The following is a 10,984-nucleotide window of genomic DNA, read 5'->3' on the forward strand; positions in this document are numbered from 1 at the left end:
CCTGAACTTACTGAGACATGCAGCCTCTTTCTTGCAGCAAGAGGTGGCCAGGCCAGGCACAGTAGCACATGCCTGTAAATCCCAGCACTTTGGGAGGCTGAGGAGGAGGATCACTTGAGCCCAGGAGTTTGAGGTCAGCTAGAACAATGTAGTGAGACCCCCGTCTCTATAAAAAATAAAAAATCAGCTAGGCATGGTGGTCCCAGCTACTGGAGAGGCTGAGGTGGGAGGATCACTTGAGCCAGGAGGTCAAAGCTGCAGTGTGCTGTGATTGCACCACTGCACTCCAGCCTGGATGACAGAGCAAGACCTTGTCTCAAAGAGAATAAAGAAAAGAGAAACAAAGAGGTGACCAATGAGATGTCAGTGGAAACCATTGGGTGGGACTCTGGGAAATCTTTATAAAATAGGCTGATGCAGCTGGGAGCACCCCTTTCCCTCTCCTTGCTACTAGGACTTAAAGCAGTGGGTGGAATGATCAGATAGAGGAGATGAGTTTGGGGAGGGGTGGGGCTCAACTGTTTATTGAAGAGTCCAAAAGGATCTGAAGGGTAGTTGGATAAGGAAGAGGACAGGATAGGTATTAAGGAGATAGACACTGCAGGATTTGATGATAGGGGCTGTATCCTCTACCCTGTTTGCTTGTGTGCCAAGAAAAGTAGAATGTAAGCTCCATGAGGGCAGGGGCCATGTCTCTTGCTTACCATTGCATGCCTAGTACAGTGCCTGGCCCAAAGTGGTCAATAAATAAATGTCTAATCAATGTAGAATGAAACATGCTCCACACATCCCTTGGGGGCTTTACTCCTAATTGGAAGCACGTTCAAGGGGTCAAGAACATCCATACCTCAGGGGCCCCTTGGACCCGGGGAATAATTCCTAAATATGGCTTCTCTTGCATTGTGTGCACCCATCATCCCCACACCCAGGCCCAAACTGGAGTTTTTCAGGGCCTAAATGAGCCATAGGAGTACCTGCCTGCACTGAGCTTTTCCCAACTCTGGCTCCCGTGTGGTTCGAAGGCCAGTTAATGCCACTGTTTCCACAACATCACTTCCTCTGCAGCGTGAGAAAAGAGGAAGAACACTCGCTATGTGACTCTCCTCTTCCCCCAGGGAAAGCACAAAGCTGTTGGAAACAATACAAGCAGCCCTGTGTAAAGGGGAGACTTTTGTCTGTGCAGTCAGGAGTTGCTGCGCCTGCGACTTCCTGCAGGGATATTCGGCAGCTTTGCAGATAAATAAATGCTCACATTCAGAATGACCAGCCTAGAACACTTTTATGAGCCTTTTCTCCTCCCCAGGCTGTACACAGATAATACATCAAATTAGCATCCCGAACCTCTGGTTCAGCATCACTTGACACCAGCCCCTCGGCATGAGAGGTGGGTTTTGGCAAGGCTGTTCTCAACTACAACCCAGAAATGTGGGATTGAGGCCTGTGACCTCCTTGGGAATCATCAGATGCTTCCAACCTGGGCTGGCCACAAGTTGAGGTCATGAGGTCTTGCTGGTCACTCCAGACCAGACTGTAAAAGAGGCAGCAGAGGCTGGGTGTGGTGGCTCATGCTTGTAATCCCAGCACTTTGGGAGGCTGAGGCAGGTGGATGACCTGAGGTCAGGAGTTTGAGACCAGCCTGGCCAACATGGTGAAACCTCATTTCTACTAAAAATGCAAAAATTAGCCAGGCATGGTGGTGCACACCTGTAATCCCAGCTACTTGGGAGGCTGAGGCAGGAGAATCGCTTGAACCTGGGAGGCAGAAGTTGCAGTGAACTGAGATTGCGCCATTGCACTCCAGCTTCAGTGACAAGAGCAAAACTCTGTCCCCACCCCCCAAAAAAGGTGGCAGAAACCCCAGCCTTATAATCAAGATTGGGTTGTAACTTGGAGAAAATACACATTTTCATTTCTCCATTGATAATCATAGGAATATGAGCAAAAATATGTAACTATGAGGGTGGGGAAAGAAAAAAGGAAGGAGTGAGGGAGGGAAGGATAGTAGTCAATAGATAGTGAATGGATCAAATTGGAAAGGAAAAAGTTCACTTTTGGGTAACCTGAAGTGGAATTTGGCCTCATTTCAGGTTGCCCAACTAGGAACACAGGATAACTGGTAAGGTTTAGAAAATGCAGTAAGGAGAGGGAGATTGTCTAAACTTTATACTACTTACTCCCAATATATGGTATGAAAATCTATTCTATTGAGCTATCTAAATATAAGTGTTTTTAATGCATCCTTTCTTGGGCCACGAGGAGGAGCAGGACAGCACAGAGCACCAGTGGCAGCTCTTCAAATCACAGATGTGGTCCCACTGACTGGGATTGCGGAGCTGTCAGTTAAAGTAGATGACTGCCTACACTTCGAGATGCAACCTCACAGCTGGTGAGGGTTGAAGCCAGCTGCACAGGGTGGTCTGTGAATTAAAAAATAACCACAGAGCTATAAGCCATGCTCCCCCGAACCCCCACCAGCCGATAGAAGGGAAGCCAAAGAACCACGTTTGGTGGGTGTACCCTCATCCCCTGTTGCTTATGTGTTCAGAATCACGTCAACTGCAGTTCCTGGCTGCCTGACCCTGAGCAGAATCCTACAGAACAGGAACAGGGTGGGGAAAAAATGGCCGGGACCAAGTAGAAGCTGCTTTGGCTATGTGTCCCAGCAAGTTCAAATGACTACCAGGATGGTTGGCTAGCGGATAGGGGTAGGAGGTTAATACATTTTTGAATAAGAGTTTCCTGTTACCTGCAAACACTCAAAAAAGAGCTAGAGGTTTTTATTCCTCTTAGGAAGAACAATGGTTAGGGCTGTTTTCTCTCATCACTTGTCATCAATGATTCTGTCAATCATTTATTCTGACACCCATTCATTCCACAAATATTTATTGAGTGCCTACTATATGCCAGCCACAATGTTACACACCAAACATACAGCCCTCAAGCAAACACTGGGTTTTGTAGACAGGTTTGTACTATTGATACCAAGGTCTGCACTGTAACATACTTACAGCATGTTTAGCCATCCTGAACTCAGGAGACTTGGGTTCAAATCCTAAGTCACTTACCTAGCTGAGTAACTGAGCTTTATCCAGTTTTACACGATTGACCTTTCCCTATGCCTCAGTTTCTCACTCTGTAAAGTTTGAGGGCTTGTGAAGAACTTAGCACAGACCATGGGAGTGGGAGCTACCATTATTTAGCACAGTCCTCCCACCCCAGCTCTGCCTGGTGCCACAGTCCACCGCTTGGTGGTATTTCCGAAGCTGGCCAGGCCCTCTGCTGCTGACCCTGGAAATCGGGTCACACTAGACAAGGCTGCATGTGCGGGGAGAAGGCGGGGCGGGGGGGGCTCCTTTGCACGCGGCTGCTCGCGTTTCCCCAAGGCCTCCAGATAGTCTAAAAACTCACCTCGGAGGAGGGGAAAGAGCGTGAAGTGGCTCTTTCGATCTGAGACACCCCCTCCCGGAGAACTCGCCCCCTCCCCCCAAGCCCAGCGCGGAGTGAAATCTTAGAAGCCGCGGCTGCTGGGTTTGAACGGAATGCCGGAGTCAGTGGAAGACGGAGCTGGTCGGCCCGAAGGTCAGCGAGTTGTTTTGAGTTCTCCTACCCGGAAGGTAGGGGGGGGGGGGTGGGGAGCAGGGAGTAGAGGACGCCAGGGCCCCCGAGAGACCCCGCGTCAGAGCAAAAATTGTTGTGCTCCGGCACAGTCAGCTCAGCGGAAGCCGCGACGGGGGCGGGTCACGTGCGGCGGTGGCGGCGCAGCTGGCGGGGGAGCCGGGCTGGGACAAGGGCCGGGCCGGGCGGGGGTGGCGCGGGGCGGCGGCTCTCGCAGCCGAAGGTGGAACCGGCTGACTCTGGGCGCTGGGAGCGAGCGGCTCCCCGAGCCCTGAGCAAGGGAGGCGCGCTAGTTATGGAGGGACCGGTGTGGGAGCCAGGGCGCTCGGAGCTCCCCGTGGTGCGGCACGGGCGGGACGAGGAATCGTGGGGGGGCGGGGGCAGGAACACGGAAGCGGGCTCCCTGGGCGAGAGCAGAACCGACGCGGAGGCTGCGCGGGCGTCTGAACCCCAAGAATGGAGGCGCTGCTCTTGTAGTCGCCGGCCTTGTTTTCTTCTTGAACGCAAATCCCGGAACGACCGGAACCGCCATCCCCGCCTGCGTCCCAGGGGCGCCCCATTACGCATGGGGGAGGGTGCGTCCCGCGGGGCTACTCCGAGAGGGGATCCGTGAGGCCGAGGCCGGGGAGGGCTGCGAGGTGGCTCGCGGGTGTGCGAGCCGGAGCGGGGCTGCACACCACACAAACAGCCTCCCCTTCCCCAGGAAGAGCAGGCTAGGGAAGACGCGGGCTAGCTCTGGGGGCTCCCCAGGACTGTGGGAGCCAGGCGGGGACCGCAAAGCGGGAGGGGGTGCTGCAGAGAAACCATCGGCTCCACCTGGAAGACATTGGTGGCCTGGTGGCCGGTGGTGAACAGTCTCACGCTTCCCCAAAGTGGCGCGCGCTACTCCAGCGTGGGAGGGAAAGGACACAAACTTGGCCATCTGCCAGAACCCTTGAGGACGCCTGACTTTGGTGTCCCCCCTGCCCCCCGCAGTGGCCCGAAATGTACTCTCCCTCCATAGTCCACGAGGTTCAAGTCCGAGGCCTGGAAAAGTATGGTCGCGTGGTCTGGCCTCGGATGGGAAACCCACCCACGTTAGTCTCAGGTGCCACGCGGGGAAGGCGCGGAACAGTTTTCTTGCAAAGTTTCCCGCCCCTCACCCCAGTCGAGGAAGGGCGGCTCTTCCGGAGGTGGGGGCGGGGAACGGCCTCGGAGCAGGGAGTGGTGCTAGTTCCTCTTCCCCGAGATCGCTCGGGCAGCCGGCGCGTTCGCGTCCCCAGACGCTGCACCCCAGTTTGCTGCAACGTCTGCTCGGAGTCGCGGCAGCGGGTGCTGCGCGGAGTCTAGGACGACGCGAGACGCCATTTGCATCCCCCCTCCCTCCTGCAGGTTGGCGGGGGCGGCGGTGTCGCCCGCCGCGGAAGCGTATTCCTGGCAGTGACACTGATTAGATGCTGTGTCGATACGTGCACAGAATTGGGGTGGGCCTTCACCTCTCCTCTGCGCGCACACTTTCTGTTGGAAAAGTTGCGGTTTTTTTTTCTGCCCTTCTCGCCGCACAGCTGCTGTCTCCAGGGCGGAATTAGGCGACCACGTTTGCTCAGCCCGAAGGAGAGAGAATCGCGCCGGCGCCGGGAGGCCGCCGGGCCCGGGCCGCGAAAATCCAGCCCTGGCTTTGCGTCGAGCTGCTGAGTGCCGCGCTTACGCGCGCGGGGCCAGCCGGGGCCTGGTTTCCATCTGCCCCTTTTGCCTCCGTGTTAAGTTCGCCGGGGAAAACCCAACGATCCGTGCAGAGCCCCTCGGAGGAGAGTCCCCGCCCCACCCCACCCCCAGCCCGATCCCGACCGATGGAAAAAATGACAGTATAGGTTAGAACAGGCTGCCCGCGAGTATTAATGCGGGCGGCCTCCGTTCCCGGTGCTTGGGGAGGATGGGCGCTTCGCCAGAAAACCGCCGAAGGAGGAGCCATGAGAGCCGCCTGCCTCTTCCCGGGCTAGAAAACGTGGATTCTCAGAGGAACCAGACAAATGTGGTCAGACAGCTGCAGGAACTTACCCCATCTAAATACAGGTTGCCCATGTATATTCCAACCAAGATCATTTTTGCTTCAATCTAATACACGTTGAGTCCATTAGAAATACTGTGAGAACTGGTCAAACGGTAGATAGGAAACTTGCTCTTTGCCTGGTGTTAATTATATGCTCAGGAGGTGCGGGGCTGAGCACTACCGGCGCAGCCAGTCTGTGTCCTCAGGAGACAGGGTCCCCTTTGCGTTCCACCTTCAAGGACCTTAATAGAACTCGAAGAGAGGATTTATTTTAGTTGTAGTTTCTATTTGGGGGTTGCTTAATCCTTGCAAACTCCTGCCTGGGGTTGTCGGTAGTTAGTAGTAGATGGTCCTGCGTTTTGGCTTTTACAGTCCACGTTTTTCTCTTGGCTTTTTCTTTTCCTGTGTACACGCTGCTGGGTGCGGGGAGGGGGCTGCCCAGACGTGTGCTGCCGCCGCCCTCAGGCTCTTACTTGCGCACCACGCGGCCTCGGAGGAGGGGAAATGTGAACTCTCCGGGTGGCGCTCGAGAACTGGAATTCTGATATAGGACTGCGGGTTTGTTCCGGAGGCTGGCTGGTAGCGGCTTGTAGGGGCCGGAGGCTGTGAAGGGGAAGCCCCAGAGGTGACCCTGAGGCTTCAGGAGCAAACCTGGAGGCGCCCGTGTTCTTTGTCTTTCTCGGGGCTGGCAGCTTGGCACGCATAGTCCGATAAGGATCTACTGAGAGCTAGAGCGCACTGCCAGCACATTTCAGTGATTAGGCAAACGCCGGTAGCCACTTAAGGCAAAGGCCATTTGCGTTGTCTTTGAAAAGGAAAAGGCAGCCTCACCTAATGAATTATGGGTGACCCTGGAGAGGCCAAGCAGGGGAGGCCGAGGCCTCCTTAGGCTGTTATTCGCCGCAACTCCTCCCCTTTGTGCCAGAGTCCCCATTTCGAAGGTAATGGGAAGCGTTTTGAAATTAGAAGTCTGACGGATTCTGTCTACAAAAGTGGTATTTGCATCTGTGCGTCAGTAAAATGTGGCCCGCCAGCAGCCCAGGGACAAGGCCTGCCATACACCAACCTGGACCAGTGTTAGACCAAAGTACATCCCAGAGGACATGGCTTTTGGCCAACTCCTCGGAGAACTGATTTAAAGAGGTGGCCTTCAGCCATCAAAAAAGGTGGCCTGGAAGAGTAGGCTGGAGGTCCTGGAAACCAGCGCTCTTCCCCAGGGCTGCAGGCAGACAGTGGGTAATGTTGCCTGAGCCCTGACGGAACTTGCCATTAATCCAGTCTAAATGAGCACCATTAAAGAGGACTCTCCCTCCTATCCACCACCACACACACAAGCCTTTACTGGAAGATCTAGTGGAGACAGTTTGAGGGCATTTGGCCTTCACTTTTCAGTGGCCATACAATAGTGTCCTTTCCACCCTTCCAAGACCACTGGCTCCATGTAAACCTCCAGGAACTGTAACCTGGACCTTGTTCTTTACTCCCTCCCCATCCAAAGGAGTACCAGATTATAGTAACAAGCGCATGTAGTATTGTACTGGAGGCAGCGTTCTAAGCGCCTTATGTATGGAGGCATGTTATCCTCAGAACAACCCTATGAGGTAGATACTAGTATTGGCCTTGTTTTACACATGAGGACTTTGAGGTTCCGAACTGTTAAGCGGTTTGCCCAAAGCCGCACAGCTTGGGATAGGGCCTGATTAACCAGAGGGAGAGAGGGCTGTGTTGTCTCTCTTGCGTTTTGTAATGAAAGTGAGCTGTTTAGGAGGTGTTTCGAGAGGACTGCCTGGACCCCAACCTTCCAAAGGAAAATATGAAGAGATCAGAAGGCCCAACATTTGACCTTTATTTTGCAAAACAAAGGTCTGTAGAGTTGTACGGAGGCATGTTACTGTGGCTCCTCCGCGGCAAGGAAGAGGTCAGGGAAGGCAGTGCAAAGGCCCCCCTGGCCCACCTAGCCGCATAGCATCCGGCGGTCACGTCCGCCGGAGGGGACTGGGGACTGGGGACAGCCGATTGCCGAGGAACTCCTTATCGCCTAGTGTCAGTGCTCCCGGGTGCCGGAGCTAAACGTCCGCTTGCGGGGGCGGTTGGTTCACACCAGTCCCCTGGCTCCCGACGCGCCTCAGGGCTTCTCCGGCGGAGCTGGCTAGATGCCCGGCGGCGGCTCCGAAGCTCCGGGCTCCCCGCCGCTTGCCCCGCCAGCCCGAGGCATGGAGCCCCACGGCCCAGGATTGGAGAGCCCAGTTCCTCAGTCCAGGTTGGGACTGCTGGTTCCGGGTTGCTCACGATCACTCTGCCCTCAACACCCGTCCGGCCGGGGCGCGCGCGCAGACACACAAACACAAACGGCTTCCAAGCGCGCAGCCCGCCTCCCGGGCCTCCGCTTTTCCTTCCTCCTCTCCGCTCGGGCGCTTCGGAAGCCCGTGGCGGTTGTGTGCTGCGCCAGGGAAGAGTCCGGGTTGGGGAGACCGCGCTGCCCTCTTTCCCCCCAAGGTCTGCGCGCACGCTAGTACCCTTGGGAAGCACAGTCAGGCTTGTGGGTTCCCATCTTCCCGAGAAGTGACGGCTGCTGGCGAGGACCTGTTCGCTCCATGTTTCGCAATGGCCCGGGGATCATAGGAAAGGGCCGGGCGGTGGGGCCTGCGCGTGGATGAGGGTGGTGGTAAATCCCCTCTCCCGCGAAGGTGGCTGAACCTCCGGCTTGTCTTGCATTGGCCGCAGCTTGACTCCCCTGCGTGCCGCGGGCCGGTGTGGGTGTCCCCACTCCCTCAGGCCTTTACTTTAAGCTCGCGAAACCCCATGGATCCGCGGCTGGGCAGGGCAGCGCAGACGCCCAGCTGCCCTCGCCAACCCGGGGCCCGGAGGGGGCCAGGCTGGCCTGGGGGCTGGGCGGCCCGGCTGCACTTGCCGGTGTTGAGAGAGGCTCTGTGAGCCCGAGCTGGCCACCGAGCCGAGGGAGAGAGCGCATCAGTCCGTGCGCCTCCAGGCAGAACACACGCCTTTCCCGGAACCTTGAAACCCAGGGGAGCCGCTGCCATCTTCGCGTGACGAGCAGCGAGACGCCGGTGATTAAGTGTTTCTTTCCGGCTCTCTCCCCAGGTTGCGGCTCTGCTCCTTTCCACAGGGCTGGAAGAATAAAAACCTGGGGAAAACCCACACACAACTGCGCTCTGGTCTCGATCGCCATGTAAGCACTGGTTTCCTAGGGTGCACCCACGCGGGGCGCTCCCTGCCCCCCTACTCCACGCCTGGCCGGGGGTCGAGAGCTGCATGCCTCGGTTTCCATCCGCTCTAGCTCAAATCTCGGAGTTTAATGGGGAGGGGGCACACATTGCTGAAGCCACCCGACCCCCATTCTCCTTACGCCCCCCCCACCATGGGGATTAAACCTAAACACATGAATCCCCCACCCACACCCGGGACTAATCCAGCCGCGCCTCCTGGGATTAACTCGGCTCACAGGTCCATAAAACACTTCCGGCACGGCCAGAGGGTCCGTCTGCAGAAACACTTTAAAATTGTCCTCCCGGGTCTGGAGTCGGAATTGACTGGGTGGAGGGAAGTGAGTAAACAGACAGTTGTAAGAGACAATCCGTGAGGTTTGCAGGCTGTGGAAAGAGCTGCCTAAAATATGGGCTGTCGGGGCTGCCTCCAGCAGGAGGGTGGCCCGGGTCCTAGCAGACAGATCCCAGAAAAGGATGCAATATATTCTAAATGACGTTGACCTGGAGGAAGGAGGTGTAGGCAAGAGCAGGCAGGCTTCACCTGGCTTCTGGCTCCAGTTTAGTGAGGAAGACTAGCTTCCAGAAATTTGTGGGGGCGAGTGGCCAGTCTCTTCATCTGTAAAATCAGAACAGTAACACCTACTCTGCCCCCCTGGGATGGGTTTCTGAGGACCAAAATGTGAAGGCACTTTGTAAATGCCGCTCAGCCCTTCCGCTTCACTGTGGTCAATGTTCGATCTCTCTTAGATAGAAAAGCCAGTGACTTGCTGATTAGAAAACAAAGTAAAAATCAGCCCTTTCTCAAATCTACGCAACAATGTTCGAGATAAAGGGAACCCAAAAGCAACCTAATATTTTTAACCTTCTTTTACATCATTTCAAGATAAGTTTCTGAAGTAATGAGAAAATCTTTGAAATGTTCTAAGAAAAATCTGTCAAAAACTGGGGGTTAATGGGAAGAAAGGGGGGCTTTAATTGAGTCAAATCACATTTTTAAGAATAAGGCCGGGCGCGGTGGTTCACGCTTGTAATCATAGCACTTTGGGAGGCGAGGCGGGTGGATCACCTGAGGTCAGGAGTTCGAGACCAGCCTGGACAACATGGTGAAACCCTGTCTCTACTAAAAATACAAAAAATTAGCCGGGCAAGGTGGCGGGCGCCTGTAATCCCAGCTACTGGGGAGGCTGAGGCAGGAGAATTACTTGAACCTGGGGGGCGGAGGTTGCAGTGAGCCGAGATCGTGCCACTTCACTCCAGCCTGGGCAAAAGAGCTAAACTCCGTCTCAAAAAAAAAAAAAAAAAAGAAAGAAAAGAAAACCGGAAGAAGAAGAATATAAATTCATAGTAGCTTCCTGGAATATCCCCTTCTGTTAGTCTGGAGAGGAGATGCCCGTGGTAGCCACTCCCCTAGTCCCAGGACCGAAGGCGGTCTTGACTCAGGCTTGGCCTGCTAGGTACAAGGTGGTGTTGGCGTCTGGGATGGGGTCAGTGAAGAAAGGCGATCATTCTGTTTTAAATGAACATCAGAAGACCCAGGCCTGCTACTGCGTCTTGAAGGCCTGGAGTTGTTAAAACTATGTGGGAGGGGGTGCCTCCTGACCTCCTTCCCCGCAGATGGGCTCACGCAGCGTGACCGGCCCCAGGTGGTGCCCAGGCGCGCTGGGGATGGAGGCCCAGGCTGCGCGTTCACCCTGCCTCGCAGATAGCGAGCAGGGGCCTCCGGCTGGACCGCCCACCGGCCTTCCTCTCCCTTCCCTGGCCTTGGGGCCTTGGACCAGGGTTAACCCTGGTCCCGCCTCCACGCCGCTGCCCCTCGTGCAGCGCCCTCCCCGCCCTGGCTCCCGGCCCAGATCCCGAGGCCTCCCTCGCCCCGCAGTCTCGGTTCTTCCCCCTCGTGATTCATTTAGCAGCGGTGCAGAAAGCCTGTTTACCTCCGCAGCCCTGGGCGACTCGATCTGCGTAAAAAGCCCCAACGCCAGCGCCGACCAGTAGGGGGGGATTGTCCTATAGATTATTTCTCCTGGTTTTTGTTTTTGTTTTTTTAAAACCAGAAGGCTTGGTTGAAGAGGGGGTGGGGTGGCGTGTTGCTGCTGTTTTTTAAAACACCGTATTT

The 10,984-nt window shown here is 55.5% G+C and overlaps 1 protein-coding gene across 1 annotated transcript; it reads left to right on the top strand.

Moving 5' to 3' along the window:
* Window positions 1-5,527: 5,527 nt before the first annotated feature.
* LOC117077805 lies at window positions 5,528-9,915 on the top strand. The gene is made up of 3 exons (XM_033201408.1): window positions 5,528-5,629; window positions 7,611-8,140; window positions 8,747-9,915. Exons 1-3 carry the CDS (start codon window positions 5,528-5,530, stop codon window positions 8,940-8,942), a joined length of 828 nt encoding a protein of 275 aa, XP_033057299.1. The 3' UTR covers window positions 8,943-9,915.
* The last annotated feature ends 1,069 nt before the right edge of the window (window positions 9,916-10,984 follow it).

Source organism: Trachypithecus francoisi, unplaced genomic scaffold, assembly GCF_009764315.1.
Source record: "Trachypithecus francoisi isolate TF-2019V2 unplaced genomic scaffold, Tfra_2.0 Lachesis_group6, whole genome shotgun sequence".
NCBI classification, from domain to species: domain Eukaryota; kingdom Metazoa; phylum Chordata; class Mammalia; order Primates; family Cercopithecidae; genus Trachypithecus; species Trachypithecus francoisi.